At 43.8% G+C, this 15,975-nt stretch overlaps 1 protein-coding gene across 2 annotated transcripts; it reads right to left on the bottom strand.

The window, feature by feature from the left end:
• Window positions 1-39: 39 nt before the first annotated feature.
• MRS2 (magnesium transporter MRS2) lies at window positions 40-14,863 on the bottom strand. 2 transcript variants are annotated; one of them, XR_012994685.1, is made up of 12 exons: window positions 14,665-14,863; window positions 14,179-14,252; window positions 12,607-12,643; window positions 11,668-11,780; window positions 11,033-11,206; window positions 10,222-10,352; window positions 9,423-9,539; window positions 6,486-6,638; window positions 3,954-4,071; window positions 3,038-3,151; window positions 894-1,908; window positions 40-793 (listed from the first exon to the last, which is right to left on the bottom strand). XR_012994685.1 is itself a non-coding variant. In XM_076330640.1 (11 exons), the coding sequence occupies exons 1-11, from the start codon at window positions 14,861-14,863 to the stop codon at window positions 1,798-1,800; spliced, it is 1,341 nt and encodes a 446-aa protein (XP_076186755.1). In that variant the 3' UTR covers window positions 40-1,797. The 2 variants fall into 2 exon arrangements, 1 of the variants encoding a protein (XP_076186755.1); XM_076330640.1 differs by having other exon boundaries at window positions 40-1,908.
• Between the last annotated feature and the right edge of the window lie 1,112 nt (window positions 14,864-15,975).

The following is a 15,975-nucleotide window of genomic DNA, read 5'->3' as shown; positions in this document are numbered from 1 at the left end:
CATATGTCTGCAGAGAGAAAGGCAGTCTTGTAAAAGATGTGTCTTTCTCTCAGTGCTTTTATTGTGCTTTAAGTCAGTTATGTACAGGAAAAGGAGTCAATACAGTTCACAGTAGCCTCTCTGCACAAAAGACAGAACTCGGAAAGCTTATGCAAAAGCTTCCAAACAGCTGCACCAACACATTTCAGTCCTGGCCTAATGCAACTACAACTTGGTTGAGAACATCAGCATCCATATCCGTTCATGCACAGGGCTTTCCTGGGGTTTATCAGCCAAGGTATGTGAGTCATTGTTTTTTCCACTGATTGCTCAGTTTAGAGGTTTTTTACATCTCTACCTAAGCAAAAAGGCTGCAAAAAATTCAGCTAAAAAACTCAAAAACATTATGAACCCCATTAATTTTCTCACCTTCTCATGCCTTTTACATCTGTAGTTGAAGTCACATACAGAGCAAGAACAACTGCTTGAAAATAATTATATGCAACCGATTTTAACCAAACTACAATCACAGGTATGCACAATTTTAATTTATATACTTTTTTATTTCCATTTTTGACTTACTAGTCCTGAGTAAAAATGTTCACAACTACAGTTATTGTCTTTTCAACCCCTGCCAGTACAGTGATTTATCTAGTGGCACCTAAGGAGCTACTCACTGGTTGTTGCAGAGAGGTTAAAAAACCCCAAACAAGAAATAGACAGTTTGTGACCTGATTTAGAAGGATTTCATGCTCCCTTTACAGGCTGAGAGAAACCAGTGGAGAACTACGCCCTCAGAGTTCAGAGATAAGTCCTAAGAAAAAACACAAATAGCGGGCATAAGAATTTCACTCCTTCCTTCAGTCCATCACAGAACACCAGGCTTCCGCACCCTTTACTAACCCACTACTTACTGTGGTGCAGGCTAGTCCACGCTTTGTCTTGTCTTCTCGGAGAGAAAAGAGAGAAAGCAGAGCCCAGCTTAAGAGAAACCAAAAACTGGTCTGTTGATTTTTACCAGCATTTGAATCAGTCCTTATGACAACATGAGGAGTTTTTAAACTGCAGCTGTATCGATGGGTGTTGAAATAGTGGCAGATGGCAAGCACAAGTGTGCATTCTCGACAGGCCCGCTTCTCCTGTTACTAAAACTGCATACGATTTGGGCCTAAATTAATTGTTAAGGAATACCCCAGATAAGTAGCTACATTTCAAAGCCTGTTATTGCTCATTTAAAATAAGGGAAGCTTATTTCTGGTTACTGCCAATTAAGAGATGATGCTTCACAAGAGATGCAGGCGTGCTTTTTGCTTTGGAAAATCTGTTCTCTGCAATTAAATAGGGCCTTAAAAATCCATTGAAAAGGCCACTTTTGGGGTGGATTTTTCTTTGACGTTTGAAGTCGGATTCCTAAATCTGCAGCTCCGAACCAGAACTATTGACGAATGCTGACTGCTGTCATCCTTTAAGCTGAAAATACTGTTCTCATTAAGAAATGCCATTACATGAAGAAGTATTTGACAGAAACTTTTGAGATGAGAATGCCCAAAAAGTAAGTACACGTATGTGATACAGAAAACTAATGGAACATACGTGGGGTGGAGGTGAGACTACTGTGGAAAGCATGTCGCTGTTTTCCCTTGTGTTTCTCTCCTTTTGTGTGTGAGCATTAAAATCTCACCATAGGTTTTGCCACAAAATATATATTAAATTAGCAAGTTTAGAAATTCTTGCAGTTTTCAATAAGGAAGAACAAATGCAAGGAAAGTGTCCAAAGTCCACCTTGTAACAATAAAAGTCTCTTCATTCCTGCTGTTCCTATTGGTTTGTTAGTGTGCTTCTGCTCAGCCCAAATGTTTCTGCTTTAAGGTTGCTTCTTATCTCCACTCTTCCAGCTGCTGGCTGGGATTTTTTCAAAACTGCAGGAACCTAGGCAAGATACAAAATAGCCTGTGATTACATGAGAAGCTGCTCTATATGCAGCAGAAGGAAATAAAGCTTCACAGAGGCCTGAACCCTGATTTTTCTCCTCTTATTTTCAGAACACTGTCTCTGGCTTCTCCCTCCCTAATCCCCTTCAGTACATTTCTCCAAGCCACAGTCAGTATGTGCCGGAGTTGGTTTTGAGCAACATTTGAGGATAATCCAGTTAGTAGTAGCCATAGTCAACAATCCACAACAAACTACTTCCATCTGCCTCTTAGTGGCGAGGGAGGGGAGGGAAGAAGGGGAGTTTATCTGGGTCTCCCTTTCTTTCTTTTTGTCACTTGTAGCAACTTAACTTTTGAATCCACTGGTAATTCCCCGTTATAAATATTAGAGTGCAGAATAGAGGTAGACAAGACAGTCCCACAAGCTTTGGCAGGAAAGGGCAGTCAACAGGGAAAATGACCCACACAAAATCTTGCTAATTTGAAGACAGTCTCCTTGGAAATCTTCATACAGCTTGGTACAACAGGGCTCTACGATGCCATAAGCATCAACGGCAAAGACAGCTGGTGTGCACGTGAGAAGCTATTACAAACTTCGGATTGGGAGTCAGGACATGACAACCATGGCATCATTCTCCAGAGAGATTTTACAGCTAGTACCTATCCGCATCGTCCTTTTATGTTCACTTTCTCTTTTACAAGACAGGGACTACAGATCCAGAGGTAGTATGTGGGTGGGAGGAGGAGGCCAGCATCTGTTATGTCCCTCACTATGAACAGACTGCCGCGGCAGCGGTGAAGGCAAATTAGGGCTGCTTCTACCATTAGCCTCAGCTTCCCTTGGGCTGCCAGGTGAAAGTAAATACAGCATGTCTCAAGGAACAGCCTGCAGCTTCACTTCTGGCAACAGTGAGCAGTATCTTACTGCTCAAGTGTATCTTTGCCAGTGCTGGGGCTTCCCACCTCATTCAATCCAGCTAGGAAGAACCTTCTCCTTTGTCAAGGAGACACTGAGCTGAATTCCCCCATGCTCTGTGGCCCACCCCTCTACAATGGCTTATTTCCTGCTTTAGAAGTGGACCGTACACGCAGAGTCTGAAGCAGAAACCCTAGCCAGCCATACGTACGTGAGGAGGTAGTGGAGGTTCTAGGTGCCGCCCAAGGAAGGAAAGCAAGCGTCGCCATATCAGACCGCTTCCCAGAAACATAATCCCTGTCACCAGCCAAAATATTCTGGGGTCCTACTGACAGAACGTTCCCATTAGTCATGCAACTCTCTCTTCAGAAAAGGGATTATCCAAAGATAATCTCTCACGCCCCACCAGTGTTCTCCTCCTTTCTGGCAGGAAGTGGTAAACTCCCTATCATCAACAGCCAAGCCCTACCTTGGGAAAAGGACTGTTTCATAGCAAAGCATTTTATTTAGGAATCACCCTAGTGTATTCTGTTACTGTCCCACACAGTTTTCCTTCCTTCACTGGGAAGTTTGGAAATTCAACCCTTCTATTTAATGGATTTGGAAAGGATGAAGTCTTTGCTTTGTTTTGTTTTTTTTTGTTTTAAAGATAGCATGTGCAATTGTAAATTTGTACCCCTCAGTCTGTACCCCCCCCAGTCTAGGTATAACATGTAATTGACAGTAGAGTATTTCCTCTGGTGTGCTGGAAATGCCCTGGCTGCTTGCCAGATACTCTTGTACCTGGAAGACAAAGCTGGTCTTTTCAGAATAGATGATCATTAAAGAAACCTTAATACTGCTTTTTAGTCAGTCCTTATACAACCATAGATTTGTCTTCCTGTTTCTCTTCCATGGACATTACACAGAAAAAAGGCTGCAATACTGTGCAGTTAGCCATACAGTAATTTGCTTACAAAAAAGTGACTGCATGAACACATGAATCACTGGACTAAATTATATTCACACTCTAATATAAATCTGGAGCTTTACCTATGGAAAGAATGAAGTTGTACTGAACATAAAATGCACGGTAAGAGTAGGGCGCATGTTTTATGTCACTGATAAAAGCAGCACTCGTTCCTTACCTCTTCAAGAGATGACTCCAAGTTCATACCAAATGCAACTCCTATGAGTCCAAAGAGAGAGAGAGAGAAAGTCCCCATAGTCAGCTGCAAGTTCAGTCTCATCATCACATTACGGTGGCTAAAGAAGGGAGAAACATCTGTAAGGGGAACCCAAAAATTGATTTGCTGCCTAAATTCTCAAATACCATACAGCATGCAATAAAACCAAATAGTGAAAGAGAGGAAGTCATGCTGGAATTAGGCAACCCAGTGACAAAGCTCATGAAACAACAGTATAAAAGAGGCTATCATTTTGAAATTGCTGCATCAGGATACCTCTAAGGCAGCAGGTTCTCCTTAATCATCATCAGACTTTCCAGCATCGCTCACTTCTTAGAGGTGTATACACACAGAGTAACAGTAAATTTCCATGGAAATTTGTGTTCTCTCACCGCTAACTGGCTGGAATTTATATGTCCGTATTCACAAGAAACAAAAATTTACTGTTACCTTGCAAATGAATATACTTACAAAGAAGTAGAGTTGGTAAATGCTGCAGACTATAAACTTGAGCCTGTTTTGGAGAATTCCATATTCAAGTCTTCCCCAAAAGGATTTTTGTGGTTTCCTGATGCAGCATCCGCCAATTGCTTCTACAGATAACTCCCCAGTAAAGAGGAGAAAATATATTAAACACTGACCTCAAAGACAGAGCGGCGTGTGCTTGCAAATGCAAGCTACAATTATTTTTCAGTGAGAAAGCTGACTAGTAGTGAGAACTGTAGCATACAGAGAGAAAATACTCGCTCCAAAGTTACTCATTCTTGTATCACTCCATAAAGTGATAATGCAACTTGTACTGAACACCTGAGTAGCCTAGCCAGACTCTTAAATAAGTCAGTTTTGCTGAATTAAGAGTAAACTTTCCTGAGTAGAATTTTATTTTGCTCCTAAATTTGCAGACATTTCCTTTAGTGAATAGCTCCCCAGAAGGATCTAGGAGAAGCTTGGTTTCTCCTGCTAGGGAAAACTGATGCCTAGCTAGAGAGGTTTTTACACATACTAATTATGCTGTCTTGTTGCTTTGCTTTATCCAGTTCACCGACAAGAAAAGAGCAATGCAGCTTCTTGTGCTGTGACTGCAAGTCCATTCATAGAATCATAGAATCATTAAGGTTGGAAAAGACCTCTAAGATCATCGAGTCCAACCGTCAACCCAACACCACCATGCCCACTAAACCATGTCCCTAAGCGCCTCATCTACACGTCTTTTAAATACTTCCAGGGATGGGGACTCAACCACTTCCCTGGGCAGCCTGGTCCAATGTTTCACCACTCTTTCAGTAAAGACATTTTTCCTCACGTCCAATCTAAACCTCCCCTGGCACAACTTGAGGCCATCTCCTCTCGTCCTGTCACTAGTTACTTGGGAGAAGAGACCAACACCCACCTCGCTACAACCTCCTTTCAGGTAGTTGTAGAGAGCGATGAGGTCTCCCCTCAGCCTCCTGTTCTCCAGGCTAAACAACCCCAGTTCCCTCAGCCATTCCTCATAAGACTTGTTCTCCAGACCCCTGACCAGCCTCGTTGCCCTTCTCTGGACACGCTCCAGCACCTCAACGTCCTTCTTGTAGTGAGGGGCCCAAAACTGAACACAGAATTTGAGGTGCGGCCTCACCAGTGCCCAGTACAGGGGGACAACCACTGCCCTACTCCTGCTGGCCACACTATTTCTGATACAGGCCAGGATGCCATTGGCCTTCTTGGCCACCTGGGCACACTGCCGGCTCATGTTCAGCTGGCTGTCAACCAGCACCCCCAGGTCCTTTTCCGACAGGCAGCTTTCCAGCCACTCTTCCCCAAGCCTGTAGCACTGCATGGGGTTGTTGTGACCCAAGTGCAGGATCCGGCACTTGGCCTTGTTGAATCTCATACAGTTGGCCTCGGCCCATCAATCCAGCCTGTCCAGGTCCCTCTGCAGAGCCTTCCTACCCTCGAGCAGATCAACACTCCCGCCCAACTTGGTGTCGTCTGCAAACTTAGTGAGGGTGCACTTGATCCCCTCCTCCAGATCATTGATAAAGATACTGAACAAGACCGGCCCCAAAACTGAGCCCTGGGGAACACCGCTCGTGACCGGCCGCCAACTGGATTGAACTCCATTCACCACAACTCTCTGGGCCCGGCCGTCCAGCCAGTTTTTGACCCAGCGCAGAGTACACCTGTCTAAGCCGTAAGCTGCCAGCTTCTCTAGGAGAATGCTGTGGGAGACGGTGTCAAAGGCCTTACTGAAGTCCAGGTAGACCACATCCACAGCCTTTCCCTCATCCACTAGGCGGGTCACCTGGTCATAGAAGGAGATCAGGTTGGTCAAGCAGGACCTGCCTCCCATGAATCCGTGCTGGCTGGGCCTGATCCCCTGGTTGTCTCATTGTCATTCAAACCCTCATGAAGATGGAATTCCCCAACTTTCCTTGTGGGCAGCTTTGAGAAAGACTAGGCAGCATTAAATTCTACTCAGCTTTTGGCAGTCCAACAGATAGGGTAGCTAACCTGTCCAGGTTGATAAAGATTATGCTTTCTGAGTCGTCAATCAGTACTCTGAGTTCACGAGCTTCATTTGCAAGATCTTCTGCTTGTCTGTAATAGTTCTCCAGCAGCAGCTCCATTTCCTCTGCATGGTCAATCCCAGATGTACTCTCCTCACTGTAAGCAACAATTTATATTTTTCTGGTTAGCTACACGTTGTATAGAAGTGTATTATTGATGTGTTAAGACAAGGCACGTAAGAGTTGTGGGGAACAGCCAACAACAACAGTGCTGTTAGACACTAGATCTCAAAATCCAATCTTTTCAGTGAGGAACTTCCATCAATACCAACAGCTTAAAATAAAAGGCATATTTTTATATCTATCAGCTGATCAGCATAGGCAATTATTTTGAGTAGAGCAGTTAGCATTTGATGTGCTCAAGGCATGCACAACACCACAAATCTTACTTTTTCAGATACTAAAAAGTTGTAAAGTTATATAAATTTTGTATTATTTATGAAGTTTATATTATTATAAATGTTTATATTATTATTATTATAAAGCGCTGACAATTTTGAAAGGAGATGCTTAATTTCTTGGTGCCCTCAAGTGGTGGAAGCTGGTAACAGTGCAGTCAAAAACTCCAAGAATAAAACATAACCAAAAGTCAACACACAAACAATTACACTGTGAGGGAGGTGTTTTAGGTGTATATTAAAATAGTTCTGTTGTAAGGTGTTTCAGCTATACACAGTAATTACTGCAAAACATTTTGGGAGCATGAAGCAGCTGAAGAGTGAGCATCAAATGAAAGATGCTGCTCTCCTAAGTGAACTCTGTCTGAGAGACTTTCATCTTACTTCATGGTCTGACTGCTGGTGCAACAGCCTTCTCTGGAACAGGTATGTATGTTTCTGGCGTTGTACTGGATTGTTCACTGTGTAGATGAAAGCTGAGGCACCCGAGATCCACAAGAGCTTGGAAACTAGCAGCAAAGCCAGGAAGATTAATTTTTTCTTCTGTGGTATGACCTAATTTCTCTAGAGACTAAATTTTTTAAAGAATCTCCTCCTGGCATTGCTGACTGTTAAAGGAACCGCTCTGAAATGGTTTCCCAAGAAAGTAAGTGATACGTCTTAAGAATCAACCCACATAAGCTCCCTGAGGACCTTTAACAGAGCCCTCAGTTTCTCTCTTATGGGGCAGAAACTTTGAGTTAGCTAGGCTGATTTTAAAGCCCTTCACACCTTGAGGTTTTTACTGCATGCAGATGAGAGGAGTTGCAGACTTGAAAGCCTTAGACCACTACCTATCTGCTGTATTACAGATTCAGCTCAAGGTCTTGATTTGATGAGTACCTTTACATCGGCTCCTGTGTGGATATACAAAGGGAAACAACAGGCATACGGACTTGAAAATAACCACCACCTGATTTGCTTTCATTAACTAGCCTCCATCTGTCTCATCAGTCTTTGACAGTCTGCCATCCCTTCACACAGATATGATGTCTGCCTCATCTTGTCTTTCTGGGCTCAGCTCACCATTCCTGCTGCGAATGATCTCTGATGGCACCTCCATGCCTAACTGAGTTCCTCCACACCTTCTAAGGCTTCTTGAGTTCAACAAATACCACACATCACCTGCATCAATCCTGGAGCCAAAAGAGCTGTCCACACACTGCCAGCCTGCCTGCAAACGTGCTGTCGTGGCTAGTGTTTCCTGGTACGCCTCATGCATGTACTGCCTCACTGCATCCTGTAGCATGGCTCCAGCACTCTTTAGACAACCTCCCACCACCTCTCCTACTCTTTTGCAACAGTGCCTGAAAGAAGGGATGACTTCAGGTTTCTCCTGACATGAGAGTGTAAGGTGACCTTGATATCTTTCCTAGATGTTCCCCACACATTGTCTACCATGAGGCGAGAAGGTATTTGCCAGCAGCTTGTATTAAGTCCAAAGGAAGGCTGTGAGCAAAAGCAGGATGAAGACCAGCTGCTGGCTCAGGAGCAGCCTGGAATTCAGAGCCCTCCGGATACTGCTCCAGCAGATGCATTAGAAAAGCAAACGGCGTCCCACTTCTGGAATACTGAGTTTCTGCTGCACATTTAGACTAAGCTGTGCAGGGCAAGAAACTATCTCCTGATTTCAAACCCATGCTACCGTGTGAACAGTATTAATATCCACATGCAATTTGGTTAGGCAAAAGTATTATTCAGCAACTTCACAAAGGACCCTGAAAGGTAGTTTCTGTTATCTGCTTAAACTTAAAACATGTCTGTATGCCCAATATTTAAATACAATTCAGCCCAAAACATATTGGGATCTGATATACATTATCTTTTTGCTTTTTAGTCTTTGTTAAAGCGACCGGTGCTGCTGCTGCTGTGTGCTGCCTTTCACCAGAATGTGAGAGTGCAATAGGGCTATTTCTGCATGTACATTTTTCCTGAAATGCTGCTCTTCAGGTGCACAACAAGATTGCTCCAGGGCCTCTTTCCTTCAGGTTCTGCTGGTGAGCAAAACACTAGAAGCAAGGTGTTCAGAACACTTCTAACAAAGGAAGTGTGGTGTCTGAACTATTTGAGACAAGCTTTAAAACCTGCCTCTTCATTTTTTTGGTGAAACTGAAGAACATTCTCCCAGAAAATGTTAATTTGTATTGAAAAATAACATTTGCTTTTTCTCCTCCTGCCATCCTGCTCCCATCCCATTACATACTAGATGATCTGGCCTGTTATGCCCAGAACTATTTGAAACTGCGTAATATGACTAGTGCTAACGGAGTCCCTCTCCAAAATGGCAAATACAATGATTTCTGAAGCGGCAAGCATTAGGGCTTTAAAAAATTAGAAAGTCTTTTTCTTTCTGCTTTTTGGCAGGGCACACCCAGTTTAGTGTTCAAGTTCTCCTTAAACAAAACACACTGTTAAAAAAGTATGTGGTTTCAAAATATACATACAATACTTGTGGATCAGTCCATTTAGATAGACAGAGCTCTTCTATTAATTCTTCTTCATCTAAGATCTCCAGAATTGTTTCTTTGAAAACTTTAAGATCTGTTTCCAGTTCTGATAAGCTGAAGAAAGAACAGGCAAAAGGTCAAGTAATCCCCACTGGCACCAGTGCACAAAGGTAATCTCTAAACGAGTTTGCCAGCCAGCACCCTCGCCAGATGGAGTGGTCAGGGAAGACTTCCTTACAGGATTCTAAGAGCTCCTTCAAAAAATGCTCTACAGGCCACACACTTAGCAGTGGCAGTGATCTGTCTGGGGACCAGCGAGCTACAGACACACACTATAAGGGATTCAAATGTGTTTTCTGGATATATTCGTAAGTCAGAAAAAACAAGCACTCCATGAGCATGTAGCGAGTGCATATTTGCACTGTCATATCAGAGAGGCTAATATATGAAGGTACCAGTGTATTAGTACTAGTAACCTTAAAGCATAGATCCAAAAGCTAATCACATTATGGGGAACATTTTCATGATGTTATTTTGCTCTCTTGGATATTATTTTGTTCTGTCAGATGCTATTTAAGAAGCTTGACTGTATTTCTGACAACTCGGAATGGACTTCCCTTTTTCTGTTTTTCCCCATATCACTAGGTATTTCATATACCGATTTTTACAAGTAAGATGCACAACCCAGCATTACAGTAATCTAGGAAACTAATATTAGATACCATTTTCTAACATATCATTGCACATAATTTTCTATGGTCATCTTCTAGTCTCTTCACAGCTTACTCTTATTTACCTCTTGCCATTTTGCAGGAGAATGTGTAGTTTACTCCTATCCACAGACAAAAGCTTGGGGTCCACTAGAGCTTCCAGTGTCTCAAGGATCTGAGGCTGCAAAGTGTTAAGTCTCCCCTGCAGTTTGCTGATCTAGATAACAACATGATCCTTCATAAGAATTAAAGCAATCCCTTTAGAATTACTTGGGCAACTGACTCCTGTCTCTGAACACAGAATTCACAGTAATAGGCAGTTAACACAATCTGCTTTCCAATGCCTGGGAAGTACTTGCTATAGAGATACCACTTACAAGGTAAAGCCAGTGCAAAATACAGCATTTTATAAAAGCGATTTGCACTGAACTGAAACCCAGTGACAACCACACCAATGAGGCTGATAAAGCTAAAATGCTATTTGTCTAGAAATGTCATATTAGCATTAGCAAGCATAGATTTTTAAGGATAGCTAGAAATCATTATCTGACTTCTGCCCAAGAGGCCAAAAACCTCAGCACTTTTGTGTGACTTCCATTTCAGCTACAGCATGTCTCTAGAAAGGTACTCTGACTTGTTTTTTAATTGTCCAAATGATGGTGAAGCCATCACATCCAATTAGCACTTTCTTGGGGAGGGAATGGAAACACACACACTCACACAAAACCATAAAAACTAAAGCAACAAAAGCCAAAACGAAAAAAGAGCTGCTACAGTAAGTGTGGAATACATATACAAATGTGTATGTATAAATATTAAGACAAGAATAAAATCATACTGTCCTTTCTATGAAGCAACAACTTCCAAAACAATTTAAATAAAAATGAGATAGCTCACCCGGTACTGCAGGATTGCTTCTATAGCTCGGAATTCAAAGGGCAGGGAATATGTAACTAGTTGACCTTCCCCAGCCAGCTGAGACGCTAGTTCATTGAAGAGCCAGTGTTCCAGATTTAAATTACGATAATCCAGTATCAGAAGAAACTCTGGTGTTATGACAGCCTTCAAGAACTGAAAAAGACAATACATGTAGGAGTCTGAAAAAAACTCTCTGAAGACTTCTCATAACTCTGTAATGCATTTGATAATTTAGGCTTTGATAAAGCCACTCTTCAAATGTCTTTTCAGGCAGGAAAATAACAGCATCTCATGCTAACTACAAACTAGCAGATTCCCCATGGTTCAGACACAGCACTGTGCTAGTGGTGGTATGACTGAAAAGAGACTCCTCGTAAGCCTTTACTTCGATGACAATGTTAGTAATGTTTCTCCCGTGCTCAACTAGGAGAATGGTCATTAATATGTACTGTTGATAAACCCACACCACTGATTGCTAGGTAGAGCTCCAAAGACACATTTACTGCTGGACTGCATGTAATAGAAAGCTGGTATTAAAAGAACTGTGCAAGAAAATACAACTGCAAGGATAAGACACAGTTCAAGTTTACACTCAGCTTCAGGGAAACCATTACCTCCATTCTCATGATGATCCTGTTGTTCCTAGTTGCAATGCTCATTAAGTGTTGAAATCTTAGATCTCGAGCTTGAAGACCCAATTCCTGGTACAATTCTGTTTTCTTCTTTTCTATCATAAAAATATTTTTAGATTAAGACATTTAGAAGACAAGCATATATGTTCTGAAATTACGTTTTAGTGTGTTATTAAGCCCTGCAAAAGAAAGAAAAGCTGTGCTACCTTTAAAACAAACTTCCTGCCATTGATTCCTCAATGTATTTTATTTTTACGAAGTTTAGGAGACTGTATCTTGAGTGGAAAGAGAAAAATTCTAGATGTAAGTGAAAAAGTTGGCCATGACAATTAATTTCATGTCAGAAACGAAGTGACTCGTTTGAGAAATCATATGTAATCCTACAGAAGGGAAATACAAGGCAGGGAAAGTAGCATGCTGGTCAAAAAGGGAAAAGAAAAAGTAAAAATTACCTTACTGTGAAAGATGGTATATGTTATTTTCAAAATAGTACTTAAAAATATACAAAAATTGTAACAATAAAGATGCTATGAAGACCAACAGAAAGCAGCAAAACAGAGGAAAAGCTGCAACATCCCAAATAAATACAGTGAATATGTATATTCTGTGTGTGTATATATATGTGTATATATATGTATAATCATAGAATCATAGAATCATTAAGGTTGGAAAAGACCTCTAAGATCATTGAGTCCAACCGTCGACCCAACACCACCGTGCCCACTAAACCATGTCCCTAAGTGCCGCATCTACACGTCTTTTAACAGTATAATATATGTATATTCTGTGTGTGTGTATATATATATCCAAAAATAATTTTCTACCCCATGTAGATTCCCAGTTGGGTTTTCTGTATTGGACAAGGAAAAAAAGACAAAAAAAAAAAACCAACAAACAAAATAAATTACAATGAAAACTCACCAAAATAGGTAGTATTTCCTTCTTTGTCAAGCTTCATCTAAAGGAGTGGAAAAAAATATTTTTTTCACAGAACTACTACAAAACAAGAAATCAATTTCTAAAATTGTTTGCACTTGCCTAGAAGTCAAATGTAGAATACATTAAGAAGAAAAAGCAACTTTTTATGCCCCCTCTTCACAGTTCATCCCAATTAAGAAAAATATTGCACCAAATTGCCATATATTTCACTGTGTTTGTATACACACCAAATAAAACCAGTGTCATCTGCATGACCATGTTCCTACATAAACCTTGGGAAGGAGGTGATTTACAGAGGATCAGACTTAGAATAGAATAGAATAGAATAGAATAGAATAGAATAGAATAGACTATTTCAGTTGGAAGGGACCTACAACAATGGTCGAGTCCAACTGCCTGACCAGTTCAGGGCCGACCAAAAGTGAAAGCATATGATTAAGGGTGCTGTCCAAATGCCTCTTCACCACTGACAGGCACGGGGCATCGACCACCTCTAGGAAGCCTGTTCCAGGGTTTGAGCACCCTCTTGGTAAAGAGATGCTTCCTAATGTCCAGTCTAAACCTCCCCGGCACAGCTTTGAACCATGCCCACGTGTCCTATCACTCGATACCAGGGAAAAGAGATCAGCAGGGCATCTTACATTCTGGATTACAAATTTTGCTATGTCCTCCGGACCAATCTGAAAAATTTACAAATAAAATTTAAAAAGTAATGAGTACCATAAATTGGGTAGTTAGGCCTTGTGCCCATGTCAAGTATTGCATTAGCATGCTATTCAGCTAGTAACCTGCATCTAAATCCTTCTTGTCTTAGCACTTGTCATTCAGATTATTCATTTAACACTTGTATCTCCTAGTAAAATTATTTTATTGGAAAAAATGCAACGTCTGCTTAATCAGAAAGTTTGCTGTTTTGCTCATAAACCATGTAGCTTAATTCCATATTACTGGCTTTAAAAATAACTGCCCACAAATTAAACATACCTAAGCATACATTCCAGTAGAGCTGCAACAGGAGTTACATGGCCACAAGGACCCACCTGCATGCACCTTGTTGCAGAATGACTGCTTTTCGTTCCCAGCAAGGAGGCCCTACCTTCCCTCACATGCACTAATAATGTCAATCAAGCAGTTTGCAAATAGCTTTCAGACTCATTTTAATAAAGAATAGAGAGAGCGCTTGTTTTTCCCCAAATCCTATGTTTGCTTAGACTTGCAGCTAGCAAGACACAGGAATATTTCTAAAAGGCATTAGCAAGCCTTGACAAGCTTAACAAGAAACCTGACTGCAGCACTTCTAAGAGTTGACCTGCCTTCACAATTAAAGCAACAGAACTTCCATCAGATGCTGGATCTTAGAAAAACATGTTGATGAACACTGTATACCGTAACTGGTCCTCAAGTCAGAATACCTTAAAGCAACAATTTAGAACTAGGGACGTTCTCCGAGAGACTAATCCATCTGCTCTTCTGATGCTTTAAGAAAAAAAAAGAAAGAGCACCATGACCTTGCACAAGCTGCCCTCGTTGCTGGAAATGCCTGCACATACTTACCACTGCAAAAACAGGAGACACGCTAGCTAAGGTGGCTTGGGAGGCCTCTGTTGTAGCATGTTGATAAAATTTACCTGAAGAAAGACAAGATATTTCTACTTCCAGCACACTGCACTTTGCCTTTAATTATGTGGTGCCCTACTGTAAGCCATCTACATAACGCACTGACACAGAGACTAAGAAGCATCAACCATGAGAAGGCCCCTACGAACTTGACACCGGCCCAGCAGAGCCTGGGCAGGAGGCCGATATCGCACCGAGTGCAGCTACTGCCGGTTTGGTTTCCCAGTCCCCGGCCGGGTGTCACCCTCCCTCCCTGCCCGCCCGCGGGCCCGCACAGCGAGGCCTGCCGGGGCGCACAGGGGGGCCACCGCCGCAGGGTTCCGCGGGGCCTGGCCGCAGGGCCGGCCGGCGGCAAGCCCGGCCCGGCCCGGCCCGGCCCGCCCCAGCCCCAGCCTCAGCCTCAGCCTCAGCCTCAGCGCTTACCCGCCCAGCGCAGCCCCCGGGCGCACGGCGGCACCGCCACTCCCGGGGGCCGGCCCTGGCCCGGCGGCAGCCCCAGGGCGGCCCGCAAGCGGGACCCGCCGCCCGCCGCGCCCGCCCAGCCGCGGGGCGCGCAGCAGCAGCCCCGCACCGCCCCGCGGGGGCAGCCCAGGGCGCGGGTGAACAGCCCGGTGCGCAGCATAGGCGCGCACTCTCCGCACCGCACCGCACCGCACCGCACGGCCCGGCCCGGCTCCCAGCGCGCAGCCGCGGCGAAGGAGGAGCCCGGGCGGCGGAGGGGTTTCCCCAGCGCAGCTTGGGAGGAGCGCGGCCGACGGCGGCTCCGCGGTGGGGGCTGGGCCGGGCCGGGCCACTCGGCGCGGGTTACGGCCGCCGCTGCCAGCCGGGCTGGAGCTCGCCCCTGGCCTCACCGCCGGCGGGCAATGGCTGCGGGCGGAGCCGGTAACGGAGCGGCGGCCGCAGCCTGCGGCACCCAACGTGCCCCCGCCGGCGGCCGTCACCCGTCACCGCGGCCTGTGTCCCCGCAAGGCCCGGGCAGCCCCGGGCCCTGCTCCGACCTCCAGAAGTGTTGTGCAAGGCACGTAAACCTCGCGGTGGCTGGGATTTGCCCTACCACGTTCGGCCACTTGACGATTTTACTTTCAAAATGTGGTTATTTTCCAAGTGTAGAACAATTCTGCCCCCAGTAAAGGTCTTGCAATTAAATTTCCTTGCCCTACTTGTGTATCTAAAATAGGGAGATGAGCTGGTTGAGATTTAAAAGTTTAATTAGTAACATACCAGCTTCCACTCTTCTGTATTATTTTTAAACTGCGGCTTTCATGTGCAAAAGGATAATGCAGATAGCAGGAGTAGCCTTCCTTTGGGTGGTTCTGCTGAAGCATGTAAATCGGCATGAAGGCAAAGCCTGTGTTCAAAGCCCTGCAGCAGGACACGTTATCAAAATGTACTTACAGCACTCATTACTACTGAGTGGCGAAATAAACGAGGAAGTGATTATGCTGCTAATGAAATGATTTGTACAGCGTGGCTGCCCCAGCAGGAGCGCACAAATCTAAACGCTGTCCTGAGCACCGGTCTGAGTTTTGAAGACAAGGGGGTCAGGGCCAAATTCTGCTCTTGGCTGGGCAAGACTTACGTCCAAGGGAAGCCACCTGAGGGCAGACACTGTCCCCTCATTTCCTGCACCACATCACCTGTGCATTTGTGTGTGTGTTTGTACATACCTTAACATGCATAGAGGAGTGTTTGTTCAAAGTGGATACACGTGTATGGAATCAGAAGGATGGTTTA

The sequence above is a fragment of the Aptenodytes patagonicus genome, chromosome 2 (genome assembly GCF_965638725.1).
Source record: "Aptenodytes patagonicus chromosome 2, bAptPat1.pri.cur, whole genome shotgun sequence".
Classification (NCBI taxonomy): domain Eukaryota; kingdom Metazoa; phylum Chordata; class Aves; order Sphenisciformes; family Spheniscidae; genus Aptenodytes; species Aptenodytes patagonicus.
This window is presented reverse-complemented; position numbering and strand designations above follow the sequence as displayed.